The sequence below is a fragment of the Mizuhopecten yessoensis genome, unplaced genomic scaffold (genome assembly GCF_002113885.1).
Source record: "Mizuhopecten yessoensis strain PY_sf001 unplaced genomic scaffold, ASM211388v2 scaffold1147, whole genome shotgun sequence".
Taxonomy (NCBI): Eukaryota; Metazoa; Mollusca; class Bivalvia; order Pectinida; family Pectinidae; genus Mizuhopecten; species Mizuhopecten yessoensis.
The window spans coordinates 429,422-454,785 of record NW_018403901.1 but is presented as its reverse complement, the minus strand read 5'-3'; the positions used below and the strand labels follow the sequence as shown (position 1 = coordinate 454,785).

Here is a 25,364-nt window from a genome sequence, read left to right as displayed (position 1 = left end):
GTATACTGGGTAAGATTTGGGGTACTCCCTTCCCTGTTGTCTAGTATACTGGATAAGATTTGGGGTGCTCCCTTCCCTGTTGTATAGTATACTGGATAAAATTGGGGTTCTCCCGTCCCTGTTGTCTAGTATACGGGATAAGATTTGGGGTCCTCCCTTCCCTGTTGTATAGTATACTGGATAAAATTGGGGGAATCCCTTCCCTGTTGTATAGTATACTGGATAAAATTGGGTTACTCCCTTCCCTGTCGTCTAGTATACTGGATAAAATTGGGTTACTCCCTTCCCTGTCGTCTAGTATACTGGAGAAGATTTGGGGTACTCCCTTCCCCGTTGTCTAGTATACTTGATAAGATTAGGGGTTCTCCCTTTCCTGTTTGAAGATTTAAGGTACTCCCTTCCCTGTCGTCTAGTATACTGGAGAAGATTTGGGGTACTCACTTCCCTGTTGTCTAGTATACTGGATAAGATTTGGGGTACTCCCTTTCCTGTTGTAAGATTTGGGGTACTCCCTTCCCTGTTGTCTAGTATACTGGATAAAATTGGGGTACTCCCTTCCCTGTTGTCTAGCTATATATATATTGACAACCTATACTTGTCCACACTGTTGGAATTACTTCTTTGCCCCATATATATATATATATATATATATATATAGTATACTGGATAACATTTGGGGTACTCCCTTCCCTGTTGTCTAGTATACTGGGTAAGATTTTGGGTACTCCCTTCCCTGTTGTGTTAATATGCTGTACAAGGTTTCCGTCCCTCCCTTCCCCATTGTCTAATATAGTTCCTTCCTGCTGACTAGTATAACGGACAAAGCATTTTCTAACTGTTTGACTGTATCAATGAAGGAAAGACTAAATTATTCCATGAACAGAAACGCAAACATTAGTACATTACGTACATCAGTCTGATACAATTCAATTGATAACAATAATAAAAGATGGGGTAACATTTTAGGAACTTGACATCAAAATGGTCCAATATAAAAATGGCACCTGGGAGTTACCTCAAATGATATGCAATACAGAAAGATTAAAAAGTTCTAAATATAGCCATAACCAACTAATAAGCTGAACCCCTACAATGTCTTGTCCAAAATGGCTGTATACTAAGACACGATGTCCTCAGTTATAGGTTGTTTGTTCGGTGATATTTACTGGATATATACATCTTCCAAAATCTGCAAAACAAAAAAGGACATCCTATCAGCAACAGGCATCATGAGTGACTGAAGATACCAAACATGCTATATAATTTACCCTGTGTTAGTATGACACCAGCATGCCCACAAATCAAATTGAACAATTATTATTACAAAACTGTATAAGTATAGAAACACACAAGTTTGTTAACAAGACATGTTGGAGTGACATGCATGTCCCACTGTTCTTCAGTTTTGTTAATTTGTGGAGGTTTGTTGGCATTAATATTATTCTGTGTAATTCCCTGTAATGTTATATTAGAGTTCAAAATAGTATAAATAAAAATATCTTTTAAGTAACCTTGTGGTCAGTTGGTCTTGTAGGAATAGATATATAATAACAAGGCTTGAAAACCAACTTTAGGCAAATACTGAAACAGTTTTGCTAAATCCTATATCATAATCCTAAATCTGAAGCCTATTACAGGAGACTATTAATTACAGGAAGATTTATGTTATGAAAATATTGTTGTAAGATCAGTAAAATCTCACTTTTATAAGTTACGCTGTACTAATGAATTTCACGTCTTTCCCAGTCTTTTTGAGAACATCTTCCAGCTCCTTGGCTTCAAGTTCAGACTTAACCACAACTGTCTTCTTATCCAGGTCAATTTCGATGTTGCCTTTATCCACTGGAATACAGAATAAAAACTTTATACTGCTGAAGTCAACACAGTTCACTTTATAAACCCTTACCATTAATTTTGTAACACTTTGGAGATGAAAAACACCTGACCAGACTGGGATTTGAACTCGGTCACACCAGGACATCTAAACTCTAGAGGGACGCTGTAGCCATTAATGCAGTTCAATATATATATGCCATGGCCTGTGCCAATTGTTGAAGCCAGAGTATGGTATTGATCGCCTTTTAATGTACTTACCTAAGTTGTCTTTTGTCAGCACCCTGATGGCTGCACCGGAACAACCCCCACAGGTCATATCCACAAAGAATGTGTGTGTCTGAAAAACACAACCAAGATCAGGGGTCAAAACTACTGTACATAAATTTATTACTATTTTATAATTATCATTATTGTCAGATGACATCAATATGATGAAGATTTATTAGTCTTGTCTCTCGTAACCTATACCCAAATTCACCACAAGTTCCCAAATACAGGGACAAGTTCAAACAGGTACAGTATGGTTTACTTTACATCTTATGGTGAGCAAGTAATTCCATAAATAAGTCTCTTAACCAGCGGCTCATTTAGCCCAGAGATATGGTGCACATATATAATCATTTGTTTTAAACAAATTATCTGCTCTACAAAGCCCTTTTTTTCTTCAACACATCAACGGTTACTTAGATTGGTATTCTTTAAAAGAACACTATATCTTGAGCTCTTTGAATGCTCAAAACAAATCATTGTGACCTTGACTTTTGACCCTAATATCAACATTGTTTGTCTTTTGAGTGCAGGTAATCATCCTGCAATGAAGTTTCAAGGTGAAAAATACTGGACTTAAATATCGCTCAGGACTATATATCTTTGTGATAGTTGTACATGTACATGAATATTCATGTCAAGCTGTTATAGTAGAAATGAATATTCATGTACATGTACAACTATCTCAAAGATAGTCCAGAGCATTTTTTCATAAGTAGAAAATTTGTGCCATTACCAGGTAATGACTTTTCACCCCTGACAGGATTTGATGCTAGATCAATGTTTTACTCTGACATATTATACAAGAGTGAGATCTTGGCACCCACCATTGTACCATCTTCACTAGTTCTTTGTCAGATTGATCTTTTCTCTTCTTTTATCTGTGTGATCGAGTCATGTTAACATGGGTAAATGCACCTTATGGTAACTTAACTTAATACTGCTGTGTATAAAAAACAATCTTCAAAGTGAGTTTGTTGTTTCACACATTTACTGTTACAATACCTAATGTGAAATATGAGAAAGAAGTTTATGATCAATCTCAAAATAAACATGCACAACTAAGGATTAAGGGGAGCCTACATATCAAATCTGAGAAAGATCCCTCAACTACTTCCTGAGAAATAGCACTAACAAACCTTCACAATAAAAATCCAAAATGGCTGCCTGTTGGCCATTTTGTTTATGCGATCAGTCTCAAAAGTAAACATGCACAACTAGGGACCCAGGGAAACCCACATGCCAAATTTTAGAAAGATCCCTCCATTTTTCCCCGTAAAATTGCGATAACAAACCTTCAATGTCAAATTCGAAGAAGATTGCCTGTCAGCCTTTTTGTTTATATCCAATCAGTATCAAAAGTAAACATGTACAACTACAGACCGAGGGGAACCTACATATCAAATTTGAGAAAGGTCTCTCAAGTCCTTCCTGACAAATAGCGATAATAAGAATTGTTTAAGGAGACGGACGGTTTTGGAGGACTCACTGACAAATAATATCAAAAAGGTACTTTAATTTCCTTAAATTTGGAATAAATGCATGTTACGTATACTCTCCAGTAATGTTAACCACAACTCACTAAACTCTGATTTTAAATGGTATAATGGATATTTTACTTTTTTGATGTTTTTCCTCTCAAAACTTCCACATTTTGGTGCATTTTGTTACAAAATAAGAAGGATTACTTTTAGGGAAACTTAAAAACAATTGTTACAGGGGTTGACTTTATATACCATCAAATCAGTTACATAACCATTATATCTATAAATAGATAACAAAACACTCGTAATAATGTATATATATGTATGAACAATTCAGACAACAGGAGCACAGCACAGCGGAGCTTTATACACACAAAAATGGTGTAATACATGTCTCTGGTGCTTTGATTTCATTGTAAATGATTCTGATATCTATCTAAGCTTCAAGGTTTCAATAATTGGAGAGGGATTACATAGGCTGTGTCTGTTGCCTAATCCTTTTGACAATATGCCATCTTTCGAAATAACATATGTAGAAATTAAATGAAGGCTTCAACAAAAGCAGAACTTTCCAACTGAAGTTCAAAATTATGTGTCATTTAATATTAAAACCTTTCTAAGTAACAAATTCAATAAAAAAAAAAATATTACAAAAAAATGCATTTGTACTTTTTTTACTCAGGATTGTTAAATAACATCTTAATGAATTAAAATTAGGAAAAATATTGTTTAAATCACTACTGCAGGCAAATGTTATGTTCCCAAAATTTGTTACAAGGATTGTCTCCCTTTGCCCATATCTTGTTGGAGGAATAATCACAGCATATATAATCAGTTATCAGTGGCCTGAGTTAGAGGAGTTTATCATAAATAATCATCAGTCCGGGCACTTGTATGAGAAAACAAACAGCATCTTTATCACATAAAATTGCTGTTATCAAAGAAAAAAACTGCGATTAGATACTGAATCATGAACCATATGTTGCACACTGACAGCCAATAGCTTTCTGAGTATCATATTAATCCTATGGTAAATTGAACACGCATAAAATATATTGTGTATTTTTAAGCACAAAATAATCAATATGTTCACCATATGTTGGAAGATATGTGATTAAACACACACAGACCTGACCTTCATGCGGCTTTCAATAAAATGATGCAAAACTATTTTTAGGTATGCTGAATTTCTGAATTCTTAGAAAAAATACATGAATCACTGGTTAAATATGGTGATGTAATCCTTTTGTAGCAGAACTATATTGGGTCGATTATCAGTGCCAAGGTAGCTCAATTGGTAAAGGGTCCGTCTAGAGTTTGGAAGGTCCTGGATTTGAACCCTGGATTGGCTATGTATATTTCCGGTCCTGTTACACTTTTAAACATGAGATCAGTAGAACTGTGAACCATTACAAATGTACCCATAGGCTGGCAACCTAAATACAAATCAGCTAGGTACATATGAGTTTGTTACATCATTAAAAATCCCTTAACGCCTCTTTTTTTACTCATTTTAATGTTGGCTATATATATATATATATAAAATGAATATATTGATGTGCAGTTATCATTCTCAAAGATTGGAATTTCAGGCCATATCACTTCCACATTTCCCTGACATAAGTAAGTCAACTACATGTTCTACGGAATATTTTGAAAGAATGACAAATTGTAAAATTGCTGATGTCCTATCTTTTGAGATCACCCAGCAAGGGGAGAGACATTGAATAGATCTAGTGACAAGCGAAAGAGATCTCTGTGTAATTATTGACCAAAACCTGAAATTTAGTGAGCAAGTGAACACTGCAGTATATATATATCTAAAGCTAATAGAAATGTAGGTCTCATATTTAAAACTTTCAGTTGTATCAATAAGGAAATGTTTCTCAACCTTTATAAATCTTTGGTACGTTCATACCTTGAAATTAATGTCACCACATGGTCACCTATACTGAAAAAAGTCTGTGTTTGTAAATTGTTTGCCACATATCTTGCTGCCCTCCTCTGGACAGACTCCACTTTAGTTGTGTCGCTGACTGTGTAGGGGTCCCATACAGTGCTGGCATATTCTACCAGAGGTTTTACGTACATATACTAAGGCAAAGTATGCTTTTTCCTTGATCCTTAATGATGGGATTTTAAGGTTACGACGTAGGAAGCCTACTGTAAGGTCTTGTTGGCTGTACTTGTTATGTTGTTTATGGGAGTCTTTTACTCTTTATCACATCAAAAGTCTGACAAGACTGTGTAGATATTTGCATGTTAAAAAGTTGAAATACAGTATTTTAATTCAAAAATTTGCAATGCTACTTTGTGTATATCGAAGTCATCTTGAAGACAGTCAGACTCAGATCCGGGTTGTGCCACGTTTCCAAATAAAGTGAAAGTAAGTGTCATTTGTCTTTTTTCATAATACTTACACAAAAATGAAGGTGATTTACAATACTAACTTCTCTCTTTACATAATGCATCATTCTAAACTACTGGAAATCATAAAGTAAGTATCTATAAATATATAAACATGCTGGATACCTTTACGCCTGCCATCTTCTTCACTGCTTGCACAACAAATACATTAAAACTTTCCGGTATCTCGCATCAAGCAGACGCTTTAGTCTAATTGTCGAAACCAAACGTTTAACCGACTGCGATATAAGTCACATGTCGATTGTTTGGCATAGTCACAAGATCAAGATGCAGCGATTATTGATGTGTTTTGTTGGTGTCATCAGTCTTACAAATTGTCAGATTCCACCGGTGAGATTTTCTTAAAAACGAATGATGACTGCATAATTTAGCTTATTGTTCTCTTGAACTATCATGCGGATGACAGTGTTTGACGTTTCGGTATCCGGTTAACTAGTTTCATTGTTTCTGTACGTATCTGAGATGCATGTTTCGGTACTTTCTTTTAAAGACACAAAATGCTGAAAAATCCTAAAAGATAAAATCAGCAACACACAAGACACAAAAATCAAGTAAATCACAAAGTTAAAAAGTCGGTCTCAAGGCCGAAAATCTTATAAATAACTTATAGGAAGTACCTACATTTGTAAACACTTCGCTATCGACAGATGGAAAGGGGTACAGTCGTTTCGGTTACCGGTAGTTTCGGTACTTCAAAAAGATGTTTCGGTACCTTTGTACCGAAATGTCTGTTACCCCACTATTTTTAATGTTTTAGGGAAGCAACAAATAGAATGTTAACCGAAGAAACATGATCTTATAACATACTGATTAATATCAATTTGAGAATAAGTATTGCACTTACCGTATGTAAGATTTGTATGCAATATTCTGCCTACCGGTAACAGTGGCGGATCCAGAGACCTGTCTGGGGGGGTTTCCAAATTTCCTGGGGGGGTTTCCATGTGGGGAAAAATTGAAGAAAATGGTGAAAATACATGATTTTTAAAGAAAATTCTCAGAGTGGGGGGGTTTCCTGAAGCCCAAAAAACCCCTCTGGATCCGCCACTGATCACTGACAGAGTCAGTGACCGGCGGCCGGTAGTCCCTACCCGAAGGCAAGCGCGAAAGCTTACGGGCGTTCCCGGCCAATTCGACCCTTGGCTGTGCCAAGCCAGGGTCAGGCTGCCCCTCCCCTACTCCAGGGAGTTCCTGGACAGGAAGGGCCACCCCCTGCTCACGAGAGGGACTTGCCGAAGCAAGACCCCCCGAGACAGGAACAGAGACAGTACCACCAGACCCCAGAGAGCTGGTGGCACGACCCCTACCTCTCTGCTTCCCTCGCTTACCGGAAGAAACAGACGAATCTGTCTTACGGTAAGTTGAGGGTAGCTTTGGAACAATGAAGTCCTTGCCCTGAGATTTTGACTGTGAACAAAGTTCACAAGGCGAAACCTCACTGCAAGGACGACACCTGGGACAGGCATCATGAGGGTCCCGTTCCACAAAGAAATGGGAACACCCATGAGCACTACCTCGTCGCTGTCCCGACCGAGACATACCCTCCAAAGCGAACGTAAACAAAAAATTTACAAGCAGATAAAACGGGAAAATAAGGATAAAATACGATAGTACAAAGTACGCAACGTAGAAAGAATTTCACCCGTAATATAAATCAGAAAACGGTTAAAATAAATAACGTTTGCCGAAACAAACAACCGTCACCGAAATAAACAGAGGTCGGAAATTAACCCACGATAATNGGGGGGTTCCAGGTGGGGCAAAATTGAGAAAAATGGTGAAAATACATGATTTTTAAAGAAACTTCTCAGGCTGGGGGGGGGCCTGAAGCCCAAAAAACTACTCTGGATCCGCCACTGGGTAATAAACTTGTTCTACATTGTATCTGCAGTAAAATCAGCTAGTGTAAATTGGGACTGTACTATAAATGTTATTTGTCAAAGGTCAATCCATGTTCGAACTGGTTCCGTCAAGGGGGGAAGGTTCCGTATAGTTTAGATAATTGAAATAAACCAAATTAAAGATATATATATATACAGTACAGGGTAGCTACAATTTATTGCACCTGCAGATGCTGCCTAAGATAGTTAACATGTTACTTTTCAATACAAATGACAACAGTAGATAACACAAAACATAGGCCCTTAATTATAACTGCTGGTTGAGTTACTGTATCCTAGCCCCACAGTAATTACTAAAATATCCATACTTTACCCAAGACCTAGCCCCTCAAATAATACAGAGAAAGATAGAAAAGTAGAGCGAGAAGTGTGGATCGAGCCACAACCATGCAGTGTTAACAAAGACTGCCAAAACATCCTAAACCCCTGACTTTACCTTACCTAAAATCACAATAGAGATTTGATATCCAATCCAAAACAGTGTTACGTAACGATGGAAGTAAATTTGATAAAGCGAAAGAAAATTACTCAATTTAAGCAAATGCCTGTATGACAGTCTCAACCAGTGGTAGCAAGAATGTCCGACGCATAAATCCCATTTTAAGCAAATATACAATTGTTTAACAACTCTCACTTGCACATGCTCATGACTTTAACATCAGGGTGTGGTGTTATATAAGTTCTGTATATTCTGTAGGTGGTAAATCCTTGATCAAGTTTTATTGTCCTCAATTAAATGTGATTTACTTACCTATTTCAGTTTATGGAAGAGTGTGTCAATAATGCATATCCACCACCAGCAAGGTAAACAAAAGTAAAGCCTTAATATCAAGCTTTTCATAACAAGAATAACAAAAAACTCTTGATTTATTTATTTTAATCAATCTCATCATTTGGATTCATCTAATAATTGTTGGAAGCACACATAATGTATTTGTGTATATATATACTTTGATTATGCATACAGATATTGTGATGTCTAAAACATATTAGCAATAGATGGGTGCAAAATGTATATTTAAAAACGGTTGTCAGTATTTTCACCAGACATTACAAAACTACATTTTGATAGGGCAAATTATATAATATGCTGTTTACAAAATCATCCCTGCTGACAGATGTTGTGTACTGTAATCATTGTGAACTAGAATGATCTAGATTATATTGTATTGATACATGTAACCTACTGCTACATAATGTACTTCTACAAGTATAACTCCCATTATGCTTGAACTTTTACAAAGGGGAAAATCTGTTTTAAATACCAGTCAAGTCCTGAGTTCAAAAAGATGTTTAACTCATCAAATCAAGTGGTATATTCAGTATTATGTTCCAACACCTTTTTGTTATGAATTTCTGATCATAAATTTCATTTCCAAATCTGTAGCCATAAAGTACCATCGTATGTGGTTAATCTTGACCTCCCAGCTGCCCAAAGATGGACGCCTGTTGTAAAGAACAAAGGACATCAGGTTGGTTTAATTTTAAGAAGCATCAATAAAAAAAGCTATCCATATATCACTTGAAGTCAAACTCTTCATAGAAATTGAAAAACCCAGATTGATAAATTTGATCAATTAATCGGTTCATTGGTTCATTGATTGTGACACCGTTGTAAGCGTCAGTCGCTTCTTGAGGCGCTTCTTCATTCTGTCCACTTCACTTCCGGTTGATGCCAAAGATAAGATAGAAAAGATTTACATATACCAGTATTCATATATTTCAATCTTGGAGGTGTAATTAGCAATAAAGCCCTACCGGGATGTATCAAGTTTGTCATCAATAGCGATGTGTGTTATAGAACCATAACATTTGCTAAAACATTCATTGCTTAAATAAATGATTATACCGGTAATAGTACTGAACTGATTAGCTGTGTGATATGTCCCAAGTTAAATCAAATACATTTCCTTAATTGAGATGGACTCAGGAAGATACCAAGTTCTAATTATACACGGGTGACATATTTCATATATTACAGATCAAGATGTTACTTGATGAGTTCAAGTCATTGATCAGCGACATATTCAATGGATCCCAAGCTATTGCTGACTTCATCGATAAAGAGGGGGTGACTTTCAAATTTTCTTTTTGTAAAAATATTTGATCAGGGAGAGAAGTCCGTTTGTACTCTCCATAAACAATGAACTTTAATAAATGGCCCTAGTGTAATTTATATAATGATCAAACTCATATGATGTTTTGTTTTTTAAATCATCTGCTTTTCAATTAAGATCATAGAGAAAGGGATTAGTATTATTATTTCTTATGACCTGATGATTGGAAATTATTTTGTTATTCAAAGACATTATTATGTGCTTTAATTAAATACATGGCTTTTCCATTGCATTAAATGATACAAGCATCAAACTCTTTGAGACTTCATAAACTGCAAGGGATACATTCATATGGAAATGGGGGAAAAAGTGTCAAGTGTTTTTTAAGCAATAAAGCATAATGGTGTATGTGTGATCCTATTGTAGTAACAATATAATCTTACTGTGTTTTCTACAGAAAAACACATTCAGTCATTCTGGTAGTCATGCTGAAATAGTTATAGGTCAGTCAATATTGCTTGTATTTTCGTACAAGTCATGATGTCCAATATTGCCAAATTTTATGGTATGTTATATCCATGTCCGAACTAGCCTCATCCAATTACGTCTTCCATTTTAATACTCTGTGATCCCCATGATACAGCCTGCCTTTGACAAGACCTTACCACAGCCGTTTGCCGATGAAATGAGAGGGATAGCAAATGTCACCGGTCTGGAACTGGGTAAGTTCTCATACATCAAACATCATATGATCCACACATTTTGGTATGATAAAGCTGGAGAGTGTTTTCTATAAAACATGACAATCATATTTGTTTTTATGAGTACAGACTGTTTACCGTCAGAACTAATGTTATAATTGAAGTACAATGGTGACTTTTTTGATGTTTTATTTATATACATTTATATATAATTTCTTAAAAGTGAGGCTGTTATAAATACATATACCATATATGAGCAGGTGTTTTATATATGTTAAATAAGTCGTTTCCACTAGTTATAGTCATTAGATACGCTATTGCCTGACTGGGTTCAACTGTTCAGTTTTGTTAATATAAACTGGTTTTGTAGGAGAGATTGTATTCTTCAATGTCTTCTATGAGTTTTTCACGGTCTGCACATCCATAGTGGCACAGGATTCTACTGGTGAGTTGAAACTTTCTGTCTTAGATAACTTTTACCTATATCGTTAGATAACTTTTACCTATTACGTTAGGTAACTTTTACCTATAACGTTAGATAACTTTTACCTATTTCGCTAGGTAACTTTTACCTATTTCGTTAGATAACTTTTACCTATATCGTTAGGTAACTTTTACCTATTTCGTTAGGTAACTTTTACCTATATCGTTAGATAACTTTACCTATATTGTTAGATAACTTTTACCAACATCGTTAGATAACTTTTACCAACATCGTTAGATAACTTTTACCAATATCGTTAGATAACTTTTACCTATATCGTTAGGTAACTTTTACCTATATTGATAGATAACTTTTACCTATTTCGTTAGGTAACTTTTATCTATATCGTTCGATACCTTTTACCTTTATCCTTGGATTATTTGTTTTATATAATTACTGAAATTTGTAAACTTTGAGAAGGGCTACACTGTACTTAGTTATGAATAAGAAATAAAAGGTTGGACTACATTAAGTCATTACAACGATTACTGATACAGCTGGTAAATAGTTGCATTGATTTGTTCAAGTGATTTAGTTTTCAATACCTTTGAGTTATATTTTCACTAATCTCTTTTATAGATTAGAAAATAAAGGCAGTAATTTTTAAAACTTAAATATTAATGTTTGTTAGAGATGTCAAGGTTTGAATTTTTTAATTATATCAGTTTTGTAGGAAAGCATAATTATAATGCTAAAAAATAGTGATGCTTTCTTTTTATTTCCTGAACTTTTCAGGTAAACTCTACCATGCCAGAAACCTTGACTTTGGATTATTTCTTGGGTAAATATGTTTCAAGATATGAGTGCATGTGTTTGATAACCACGATACATACACATTTGTTTGTATATATCCAGGGTAACAGATACTGTGTGTGAATACTATCCCTGTGTTATCCTTTTTATCTGTGAAACCAAACCTCCCTTTGTGTCAAATATTATGAACATATTTGTAACCTGGATCTATGCAATATGACATTTATTATATCTGTTTTTATACGCCCGTCAAATTTGACGGGAGTATTATGGTATGGCGTTGTCCGGCCGGCCGGTGTAAACTTTTGTTTGTCCGGCAATCTCCTCCTACATTTTTCAACCAATCTCTTTGAAACTTGATATACATCATAATCATTATATGTAATTGTGTCTCCCTTAAAAGAATTTTGATTTAACAATTTTTCCAAAAGTTATTGCCCTTTGTTCATTTCAGTATTTGATTTTTGTCCGGCAATCTCCTCCTACACTTTTCAACAGATCTCTTTGAAACTTGGTATACATTATAATCATGATATAAAGTTGTGTCTCCCTTAAAAGAATTTTGATTCGACAATTTTTCCAAAAGTTATTGCCCTTTGTTCATTTCAGTATTTGATTTTTTTTATCCAGAGATTTTCTCCTACATTTTTATAGCATGTCAGCTAACCACTCCTTGAATGATGCAGATCTTATTTCAATGAAAGAAAGTATATAACACTATATGGCATTCGACGGGCGTATATTGTTCCGCTCAGCGCGGCCCTCTTGTTAAACATATCTGTTAGTTCCTGTATTGCCTACATCTAGTATATATGTAAATGTACAGTACATGTGCCTTGGGGGTGGACGGCTGGCGCAGTGATATACTTGTCTTCTGGCTACTTTGGTTTCCTCCCACATTAAGACCCTCTGTCCGCTTACATCCGGGCCAACAAGAGTGATTGATATAAGTTGAAAGAAATTGATTCATAATTGTTGTAAATTAAAATAATGTTTGCATAGCTGTGCCTCAGCATTCCTACACCACATACCCGGTATGTTACTTCTAGTACCTCTATTCACCACATACCCGGTATGTTACTACTAGTACCTCTATTCACCACATACCCGGTATGTTACTACTAGTACCTCTATTCACCACATACCCGGTATGTTACTACTAGTACCTCTATTCACCACATACCCGGTATGTTACTACTAGTACCTCTATTCACCACATACCCGGTATGTTACTACTAGTACCTCTATTCACCACATACCCGGTATGTTACTACTAGTACCTCTATTCACCACATACCCGGTATGTTACTACTAGTACCTCTATTCACCACATACCCGGTATGTTACTACTAGTACCTCTATTCACCACATACCCGGTATGTTACTACTAGTACCTCTATTCACCACATACCCGGTATGTTACTACTAGTACCTCTATTCACCACATACCCGGTATGTTACTACTAGTACCTCTATTCACCACATACCCGGTATGTTACTACTAGTACCTCTATTCACCACATACCCGGTATGTTACTACTAGTACCTCTATTCACCACATACCCGGTATGTTACTACTAGTACCTCTATTCACCACATACCCGGTATGTTACTACTAGTACCTCTATTCACCACATACCCGGTATGTTACTACTAGTACCTCTATTCACCACATACCCGGTATGTTACTACTAGTACCTCTATTCACCACATACCCGGTATGTTACTACTAGTACCTCTATTCACCACATACCCGGTATGTTACTACTAGTACCTCTATTCACCACATACCCGGTATGTTACTACTAGTACCTCTATTCACCACATACCCGGTATGTTACTACTAGTACCTCTATTCACCACATACCCGGTATGTTACTACTAGTACCTCTATTCACCACATACCCGGTATGTTACTACTAGTACCTCTATTCACCACATACCCGGTATGTTACTACTAGTACCTCTATTCACCACATACCCGGTATGTTACTACTAGTACCTCTATTCACCACATACCCGGTATGTTACTACTAGTACCTCTATTCACCACATACCCGGTATGTTACTACTAGTACCTCTATTCACCACATACCCGGTATGTTACTACTAGTACCTCTATTCACCACATACCCGGTATGTTACTACTAGTACCTCTATTCACCACATACCCGGTATGTTACTACTAGTACCTCTATTCACCACATACCCGGTATGTTACTACTAGTACCTCTATTCACCACATACCCGGTATGTTACTACTAGTACCTCTATTCACCACATACCCGGTATGTTACTACTAGTACCTCTATTCACCACATACCCGGTATGTTACTACTAGTACCTCTATTCACCACATACCCGGTATGTTACTACTAGTACCTCTATTCACCACATACCCGGTATGTTACTACTAGTACCTCTATTCACCACATACCCGGTATGTTACTACTAGTACCTCTATTCACCACATACCCGGTATGTTACTACTAGTACCTCTATTCACCACATACCCGGTATGTTACTACTAGTACCTCTATTCACCACATACCCGGTATGTTACTACTAGTACCTCTATTCACCACATACCCGGTATGTTACTACTAGTACCTCTATTCACCACATACCCGGTATGTTACTTCTAGTACCTCTATTCACCACATACTCGGTATGTTACTTCTAGTACCTATATTCACCACATACCCGGTATGTTACTACTAGTACCTCTATTCATCACATACCCGGTATGTTACTACTAGTACCTCTATTCACCACATACTCGGTATGTTACTTCTAGTACCTCTATTCGCCACATACTCGGTATGTTACTTCTAGTACCTCTATTCGCCACATACCCGGTATGTTACTATTAGTACCTCTATTCACCACATTCCCGGTATGTTACTACTAGTACCGCTATTCACCACATACTCGGTATGTTACTTCTAGTACCTATATTGACCACATACCCGGTATGTTACTTCTAGTACCTCTATTCGCCACATACCCGGTATGTTACTTCTAGTTCCTCTATTCACCACATACTCGGTATGTTACTACTAGTACCTCTATTCATCACACATGACTTCAAGGTCATGTAATGTAAGGTCAACTTACATCTGCCTCTGTACCTTATCCCTGATTTTGCTTTGTTGAACATTATTTTGTAAGGACGATATATATAGCTAGTACCTACATGTAAGGAACCAAATAGTTAATAAAAGGTAAATGAATTCACTAGAGGAAACGAAGAATTAGGGATAATTGATAAGTATAGGACAGTCATAGTTTTTTAAATGGAAATCTAATATTTTAACTGACATGTTATTGTAGATGGGACATCAAGAACAACACATGGGCAGTGACAGAGCTGCTGAGACCAATGGTGAGCATTGTGGATTTTCAAAAAGGAGGGAAAACTGTCTTCAAATCTGTCAGCTTTGCTGGATACATTGGGATTCTTACAGCTATAAAACCAGTAAGTAAAGTGATGCTTTCTTATATCTCTCCTCTTACAAATAGTTGAATAGCGTTTGTAACCTTACTCGGTAGGTACACTGTATATTGAGGACATCCTAAATATATATACTTTTTAAATATATACTTTAATAGAAATTAGTTGGCTGATGTTCCCGTAAATGACTGAATGCTCTGACTCTGTCTTTTGTTTTGTTTATAAGAACAGCTATATTATCAAAAATGAGGAACTTCATTGCCATTTTGTTTTTCAATGGAAGTGTCGGGATCGACAAGGTACATTGTAAACAAAGTGTTTTTGCAATTTTAGACTATTTATTTGTACATTTCAAACAGGTGTGAAGTTTTAGACTATTTATTTGTACATTTCAAACAAGAGTGAAGTTTTAGACTATTTATTTGTACATTTCAAACAAGTGTGAAGTTTTAGACTATTTATTACCTCACCGGGTCCAAAGGACCAAGGTGAGCTTATGCCATACCGTGGCGTCCGTCCGTCCGTCTTCCGTCGTCCGTCGTCCGTCCGTCAACAATTTCTTTAAACGACTTCTTCTTAACTACTTATTGGAATTTAACCATATTTGACTGGAAGCATCCCTAGGTGGTGGGGATTCAAAATTGTACAAATGATGGGACTGACCCCCCAGGGGGCTGAGGGGCGGGGCCAAAAGGGGCATTTTGACTATATTGCTACAAACGACTTCTTCTGTAGAACTATGCACTGGATATCAATCATATTTAATCAAAAGCATTCGTGGGAGGCAGGGATTCAAAATTGTACAAATGGTGGGGCTGATCCCCGTGGGGGCTGAGGGGCGGGGCAAAAAAGGGTTATTTAGCTATATTGCTTTAAGCGACTTCTTCTCTGGAACTAAGAGATAGATATCAACCATATTTGACTGAAAGCATCCCTAGGTGGTGGGGATTCAAAATTGTACAAATGGTGGGGCTGAGGGCTGGGCCAAAAGGGGGCAATTCGGCTATATTGCTTTAAACGACTTCTTCTGTAAAACTATACCATGGATATTGATCATATTAGGTCGGAAGCATTCATGGGAGGCAGGGATTCAAAATTGTACAAATGGTGGGGCTGACCCCCCGGGTTAAGGGGTGGGAAATGGTTGAGATCTCCACCATATAACCATATATACAATTGTTGAGTATAACGAGAGGAATGCACATTTGCTTCAAGCATGGCCCTAGGGTCTGGCCCCACCCTTGGAGACTTAACCCCTGGGTCATAACTTTGAAACGGTTAAGATCCCCACCCCAAAACTATATATACAATTGTTGGGCATAAAGAGACGAATGCAGTCATGATATTAGAATTGACCCAAGGGTCTGCCCCACCCTTGCAGACATAACCCCTGGGTCATAACTTTGAAACGGTTGAGATCCCCACCCCAAAACTTAATATACAAATGCTGGGCAAAAAGAGACAAATGCAGTCATGATATTAGAATTGATCCTGGGGTCTGGCCACAACCCTAGGGACCTAGTTTCTGAGTCACAGCTTGGAAACAGTTGAGATCCCCACCCCATAACCTTACATAAAATTGCTGGGCATAAAAAATCAAATACAGATATGCTACAAGGATTGGCCTTGAGGTCTGGCATATTCCGTTGGATCTCATTTGGAGAATATTTTGCCATGATTGCTTAGATATCCAGGTGAGCGATACAGGCCCTCTGGGCCTTTTGTTTGTACATTTCAAACGAGTGAAGTTTTAGACTATTTATTTGTACATTTCAAACAAGAGTGAAGTTTTAAACTATTTATTTGTACATTTCAAACAAGTGTGAAGTATTAAATCAGATTCTGTCAACTGTAAGTAAATTATTTTAATCAGAAATTGAACATGTCATCTTTTGATTTCAGGGAAAATTTACATTGACTATGAATGAACGGTTCAATAAAGATGGTGGCTATATAGGTAATTATATCAATACATAAACTGATAGAGGTTTCATTACTCCCAGCTCATGGCTTGCATTTAAGGTCATTGGAGTGTATTGATAAACGGAAACAGGAAGTACATCCCTTGTTGAAAATCCAATGTAGGGAGACAGTATCACAATTTCCGCAAATTCTAATTTTTAATATTAAACTGATGAATATTGTATGTTTATTATTGACAAAACAGTGAGTTCTCTCAATATTAAAGTATTTCAAAGCAATCCAGGCATTAATTCAGGATTTTTTTATCAATGAGTCACATGTGTCAATTTTTCTGTATTTCAGGACACCGGCTACCTATTTCACTACTGTGAAGTTTTTCAAGAACGATAATTCTTGCCTGCAATTACTATGTGTGTGTGGTTTTATTATAAAATGTCAATTTTTATATCGTCTATAGAGAATTCATTTTTACACAATTTCAGCATTTATTAAATTGATATACACTAATGCAATACTAATATATGTCAGTATCATTTTTATTGACATTATTTTGTAAAAATATTGTGTCTTTCATTATTTTTTTCAAAATTCACTACTTTTTACATAAATTTCCATTTAAAATCCTTAAAATTCTGACAACCCATATCTTTTTTTGTGGCAGAAAATTTTCTTCACTTGAAAACAATATAACTACAAAATTTGAAGAAATTCTACTGAGAAATGGTGACACAATCCTATTACCTTAAATCATTTAAAGTGATAAATTATGTAATGTTACATGGGTAATGTCACACTGTCTTTGTTGTAAATCTTTATGTGATGGAGGAACTGGTGATGGCTGATTATAATTTACATCCATTCCCTGAAGCTTGCAGGTTATACTTGCTCCAACAGATATGTTGTCTTCAGTCGTCACATGCTGGTTTTATCCTCCATGTATCGGATGGTGCTATTTTTAAAAATATGTACCATGGTCTAGTACACTTGTTAATGAGAGCTTTTGAAGGAAACTGTTTTAACCAAGTCCCTTTCAGTCTTTACCAATTCTTTTTTCTAAATCTAAAATAACATTATAAAATTCCCAACAATAATATAATCACCAAGAACTGCATGCTTGTCAAAATTTTGAAATTTCCGTCATGGCGATACCATGTGCTCAAAACCAAAAACATAAACAGAATGTGTGTATATACCCCTTAGGGAAACAATAAGACTTTATAATAGCATATTGTCAGTTGTTATTTCAGATGAAATCATTAGATCTTAGAATTTAGGAATAGTTTAACAAATTCACTAGTTCGGAATAATTCCAAGAGGATTGTGAACAGTATGCAAGATAGATAGTTGGAAATGTTAAACTTAAAGAGTCCAAACTTGGAAGCTCCCTGAAATTAGGCAGATTTGATAGTTATAATAGACTCATTGGCAGTCATAGACAGTTATAGACTCATTGGCAGTCATATACTCATTGGCAGTCATAGACAGCTATAGACTCATTGGCAGTCATATACTCATTGGCAATTATAAACAGGTATAGACTCATTGGCAGTTATAAAAAGTTATAGACTCATTGGCAGTCATCGACAGTTATAGACTCATTGGCAGTCATAGACAGTTATAGACAAATTGGCAGTCATATAGACAGTTATAGACTCATTGGCAGTCATAGACAGTTATAGACTCATTATAGCAGACATAGCTAGTTATAGACTCATTGGCAGTCATAGACAGTTATAGACTCATTGGCAGTCATATACTCATTGGCAATTATAGACAGTTATAGACTTATTGGCAGTTATAAAAAGTTATAGACTCATTGGCAGTCATAGACTCATTGGCAGTCATAGACTCATTGGCAGTCATAGACTCATTGGCAGTCATAGACTCATTGGCAGTCATAGACTCATTGGCAGTCATAGACTCATTGGCAGTCATAGACTCATTGGCAGTCATAGACTCATTGGCAGTCATAGACTCATTGGCAGTCATAGACTCATTGGCAGTCATAGACTCATTGGCAGTCATAGACTCATTGGCAGTCATAGACTCATTTGCAGTCATAGACTCATGGCTGTTATAGAAAGTTATAGACTCATTGGCAGTCATAAACAGTTTTAGACTTATTGGCAGTCATAGACAGTTATAGATTCATTGGCAGTCATAGACAGTTATAGACTTATTGGCAGTCATAGACAGTCATAGATTCATTGGCAGTTATAGACTCATTGGCAGTCATAGACTCATTGGCAGTCATAGACAGTTTAGACTTATTGGCAGTCATAGATTCATTGGCAGTTATAGACTCATTGGCAGTTATAGACTCATTGGCAGTCATAGACCCATTGGCAATCATAGACAGCCATATAGACTCATTGGCAGTCATATAGACAGTTATAGACTCATTGGCAATCATAGACAATTATAGACTCATTGGCAGTCATGGACATGCAGTTATAGACTCATTGGCAGTTATAGACTCACTGAGATTCCTGCCTTTTACATAGCTAGCTCAGAGCAAATTGTTCAATCCGGCCACAAATACAGTGACTTTGTGTTTATATTTCTGTACAGGTTTGATGGAGTGGATCCTTGGAATACGTACTGGTCAGTGGATGGGCTTCCTTACCAGGAATGTGATGGAGTCAGCATCCAGCTACAATGAGGCAAAACACAGTCTGACTGTTGAGGAGATGCTGGCTCCAGCCTATTTTATACTTGGAGGCAACGCAACCTCAGGACTTTATCAACAGGTCTCATTGTTGTTGTCTCCTGAAATGTTAAGATCCAGTAATAGAAACCAAACTTCATTATAGCATACATATCGTAACATACATACTTATAGAAAACATGTCGTAACAAACATAACTATAGAATATATGTTGTAACAAACATAATTATAGCATACATGTCTTAACATTCATAATTATAGAATACATGTCGTAACATACATAATTATAACATAGATGTTGTAACATACATAATTATAGCACACATGTCGTAACATACATAAATATAGCATACATGTGGTAACATACATAATTATAACAAAATTGTAACATAGATGTCGAACATACAAAATTATAACTTAGATGTCTAACATACATAATTATAGCATACATGTCGTAACATACATTATAGCATACATGTCGTAACATACATTATGGCATACATTTTGTTGCATACATAATAATATCAAACATATTTTGCATACATAATTACAGCTACATATTTCACATTCATAAATAAAGCATACACATTTATAGCAACTATATTGTAGCATATGTAATTAAATTACAACTTATAAAGTAAATCTATGTATTGATATAAACTTACTTTTAAATCATTAGCCATATTTGTGTCTACTGACAGGAGTTATTTCCTGGTAATTAATTATTGTCCTGTCAGGAATGGTTTCCTGCTGCTTGAACTTAACACTTGCCTTTATAACAAATGGCTACATTAAACTAATTTATAATTCTCCTTAAAATAATCAAATATGATTGAAAGTTGGTACAATTATGAAAATGAATAACTATTTATTGAAATATTGATTAGATTATCCTAAGCAGTAATAAGGGATAACCTACAAAAAAAGACTCCCTTCAGCAAGTTATAAGATTGGAAATCCTTTCGTACTAAAATGTTGGTAATGAAATAGCATTGAAACACTCTTTATATATACTGACTTACAACATGGAGTTGGTACAGAAGTTAGACTGATTTTTAATAGTTGATTGGTTGAAGCTGTTGATAACCATTCTTTAAATTATTGTCAAATATTATGTTGTAATATTGTTTATGATTTTGACTGACCCTACTAGGGGTGTGTCATCACACGGGCCCGGGACTCGGCAGTAGATGTGTGGGACATGGAGAGGGCCAATGGTTGGTACGTCCTGGAGACTAACTATGACCACTGGGAGGCGCCACTGTTCCTCGACAATAGGCGCACACCTGCCCACCATTGTATGGGTAACATGACACAACAGGTACAGTACATAAAAAAAGTTACTGCGGACATGTTCTCTCTTATATGAATCCAGTCCATTTGATGAAATAAGAACATTTCTGAAGTTAACAAATGTCTAACATATCTATATTTATCTACTAGATAAATACTGGATAAATATATTTATGTAATACAATATTGTATCTTTATGGTATATATAGAAGTACCTGGTAATATAATATTTTTTATTACATTTTTGCCAGTGAAATATTGGATTCTATCAACTTGATAAAAATGATATCTTTCACACTGTGACAAATATCAAAAGTGATATTTTCACACTGTGAAAATATCACTTTTTGGCATTGACCAATCATAATGGTATCTTCTATTCGCTGCATTCAAAGGCAATGTTTTTTTTGTTCAGATTCAAATGAAGCGATGGTAGAATAAGTGGTTGTTATGGTAAATGTTTGGTACACACACTTAAGTATTTACAGAAATATACAATTTATAACAGTTTTATAAGCAATCATACCAGAAAACAGCAACAAATGTCGGAATTGCGTTGAGTATCCCATTCAAAATAGCTCGCAGCCCTGTTGTCAAGCATGTCGTCATTAGAATATGGCGCTAATTATAACGCTTCTGATTCCCGCCCTTTATAAATATATTACATTTTTTCATGTTTTATGCTTTGAAAATGCAATAAATGGAACATTTAATGGTGTCTTCAATAATACCAAATATATTTCACTCGTGTGGCTAATATTTTGATATTTTTCACTCGTGCTGCGCACTCGTGAAAAATATAAAAAAAATAGCCACACTCGTGAAATATATTTGGTATTACTGAAGACACCATTAAATATCCTCTATATCTTTATGGTATATACAGAAGTAATATAATATTCATTATTGTATCTTTATGATATATTCAGAAGTAATATGATATTGGATTTTTATGGTATATACAGTAGTAACTGAAATGTGCACTGTTGATCCAATCAGTAGTTTGTACAGTAATAAAGAATCAGTAATAGTACTCATTGTGTAATTCTAATATCAGTTGGCAGCCTCTGTTGGCAGCCTGGTTCTTTTATTTAACCAAATAATATAAATCCCTTGTCTTTGCTGAGTGTTGGTAACATTGACACATTAATGTGAACTTGCCTGTTTTACTTGTGATCTGTTTGTGTAATATACATGTATATAACAACAGATCACCAGTAAAATTGACATTTCATTATATGATGGGCTTTTACCAGAAACTTTTAATGGCTTTTTCTGATTGATGAACGGTGATGTGTAGAGTAAAATGATATGACCTGTAGCTTTATGGTGCAGAAGGCTAACTGGTTTGTACGAATAAGCGATCTTCATGCACATTCAAAGTTATAATTAGGTTAAATATATAAATATATAGATTTCTAAGCAACTTCCAAATTTACTCTCACCCATTCAAGTCTTTTGAAAGGTATATTATGTTTAGCTTACTGAGATGGAAAGATATAATCAAATATGAACTTCATGGACTTATGATTGGCTGCAACCGTTTTATTCCCCAAGTCGTCGAATCAGAGGGAAATAGTTGTACAGAATTCTGTCCATCCATCTGTCCCAGGTCTTGTGAAATAAACTTCTTCCACACTGTTCGGTGGATTATCTTCAAATTTAATACACAGTATCTGCTATCAGTGGGATATGAGGATGTGTGTCTCCGTTTTTCATATCATCTTCTTCTCTTTTTAGGGAGTTATGCCCCTTTGCTTTTTTCAATTAAGAAAAGCTTGTGAAATCAACTCCTTCAACAATGTTATGTGGATTCACTTCAAATTTGGTAGACTGTATTATACCCTATCTATTAGATGAGGATGTGCACATGCAGTTTGGTTGTAGTTTTCTTCCATTTTAAGGAAGTTAACTCCTTCCACAGTTTTAACCAGATTTATTTTTACTGCAAATTTATTATATTGGTAATTTGGTATACCATGAATTTTTTACGCAGTCTCTGCTATTTTCATGAAGTTATGTCCCTTCTGCTCATTCAACTTGAGCTCCTTGCAAAGATATAGTCAGATTCACATTAAATTTGGTACACGTCATAATTATGACATGAGGATGAGCTCCTGCCTTTTATCATGCATTTTTCTCCCCTTTTCAGGGATTTATGCTTTTTCGTTTTGGTTATGTTGTTTATTTTTTCCTTAAGTGACATGACAAGTTTTGAAATAAAAGCAAAAATTTCAAGATGCACCTAGCAAAAATGATTTCTGATCCTGAGAGGTAAAAATAACCAGGAGTATGGTTAAATATGGTTAAAAGATACTTTGCAGAATGCCATCCTTCTTTTCAAATTAAGTATTGAATTACAATACTTGGACTTTATCGGAAACTTCACTTGCTGCTGGGGTATATATCATCCTCAGATGTCTCTTGTTTTCATCACTTCAACATGAGATAAATTTTACTAACACCATTAAATATAAACTGAAAGATACAGGGCATTTGGGCTTCCAATTGTTGGAACGATAACAGCGAATATTAGATGTCTTTATGTTAATAAACAAGGGATATGTTTTTCATTTCAGGGTGTGTCAATCAAAGGGCTTCATAATGTCCTATCCTCCAGACCTGTCCTCAATAAAGTAAGTATCATGTCCTATACTCGAGACCTGTCCTCAATAAAGTATCATGTCCTATCCTCCAGACCTGTCCTCAATAAAGTACCATGTTCTATCCTCCAGTCCTGTCCTTAATAAAGTATCATGTCCTATCCTCTAGACATGTCCTCAATAAAGTATCATGTCCTATCCTCCAGTCCTGTTCTTAATAAAGTAAGTATCATGTCCTATTCTCCAGTCCTGTCCTTAATAAAGTATCATGTCCTATCCTACAGACCTGTCCTCAATAAAGTATCATGTCCTATCCTCTAGACGTGTCCTCAATAAAGTATCATGTCCTATCCTACAGATGTGTTCTCAATAAGGTAGGTTACATGTCCTATCCTCCAGACTTGTCCTCAATAAAGTAAGTATCAAGTCCTATATCCCCAGACTTGTCCTCAATAGAGCAAGTATTAAGTCCTATATCCCCAGACTTGTCCTCAATAGAGTAAGTATTAAGTCCTATATCCCCAGACTTGTCCTCAATAAAGTAAGTATCATGTCCTATATCCCCAGACTTGTCCTCAATAAAGTAAGTATCATGTCCTATTTCCTCCAGACTTGTCCTCAATAAAGTAAGTATCATGTCCTATCCTCCAGAAAGTATCATGTCCTATTCTCCAGAAAGTATCATGTCCTATTCTCCAGAAAGTATCATGTCCTATTCTCCAGAAAGTATCATGTCCTATCCTCCAGACCTGTCCTCAATAAAGTATCATGTCCTATCCTAAAGACCTGTCCTCAATAAAGTATCATGTCCTATCCTACAGACCTGTCCTCAATAAAATAAGTATCATGTCCTATCCTGCAGACCTGTCCTCAATAAAAAAAAGTATCATGCTCTGCCCTCAATATAACTAAAATGTGCTATAAATTGTTATGATCGACTTAATTAGTGTTTTAAATCTGTTGCCTTATTTAATACACATTTTTTTAGTACAATATATTATGTTCAGTGTAAAATGTTAACACTGGTGTGGTAGCTTTCAGATGGTTATTTTAGTATAGTGAGTAATATAGTGTTGCTCTATTTTCATTTCAGCTAACAACATACACCGCTCTGATGCAGGTAGACAGCGGCCATCTTGAAGCCTGGCTACAGTACTGTCCAGAACCATGTGTCCCATGGTAACCAACTGTATGTTTTAGCAACATCGTAACATTGACCGACTTTTACCGTATCCATGGTAACACCGACTGACCACCCTGTATCACGAGGTTACACTGACTGACCATAAACAGTGAATCACGAAGAGTGAATTTTCAAAACAGTGCTGTGATCAAACTTATAATATGAGATACATATTACTTCCAGAAATGTTAAGTATAATATATATAAAACTTTGAATAACAGATAATGTATGATTGTTGATGTACATTGTAGCAGTTTTGTATATGTCTGTCTGACTGGTTCATAGAGAGTTTACAGCCTAGAGCATCATCCATTTACTGTCCCCCCCCC

The 25,364-nt window shown here is 35.8% G+C and overlaps 2 protein-coding genes across 2 annotated transcripts; one reads left to right on the top strand and one right to left on the bottom strand.

The window, feature by feature from the left end:
• Nucleotides 1-663: 663 nt before the first annotated feature.
• Nucleotides 664-6,200, bottom strand: LOC110457580 (copper transport protein ATOX1 homolog). The gene is made up of 4 exons (XM_021508916.1): nucleotides 6,120-6,200; nucleotides 2,095-2,173; nucleotides 1,703-1,842; nucleotides 664-1,189 (listed from the first exon to the last, which is right to left on the bottom strand). Exons 1-3 carry the CDS (start codon nucleotides 6,132-6,134, stop codon nucleotides 1,712-1,714), a joined length of 225 nt encoding a protein of 74 aa, XP_021364591.1. The 5' UTR covers nucleotides 6,135-6,200; the 3' UTR covers nucleotides 664-1,189; nucleotides 1,703-1,711.
• Nucleotides 6,201-6,228: 28 nt separating this feature from the next.
• Nucleotides 6,229-25,331, top strand: LOC110457570 (acid ceramidase-like). The gene is made up of 13 exons (XM_021508906.1): nucleotides 6,229-6,344; nucleotides 8,676-8,719; nucleotides 9,303-9,387; nucleotides 9,897-9,986; nucleotides 10,616-10,694; nucleotides 11,044-11,118; nucleotides 11,893-11,938; nucleotides 15,244-15,388; nucleotides 17,267-17,321; nucleotides 19,859-20,037; nucleotides 21,109-21,276; nucleotides 23,828-23,884; nucleotides 24,945-25,331. Exons 1-13 carry the CDS (start codon nucleotides 6,249-6,251, stop codon nucleotides 25,032-25,034), a joined length of 1,209 nt encoding a protein of 402 aa, XP_021364581.1. The 5' UTR covers nucleotides 6,229-6,248; the 3' UTR covers nucleotides 25,035-25,331.
• The last annotated feature ends 33 nt before the right edge of the window (nucleotides 25,332-25,364 follow it).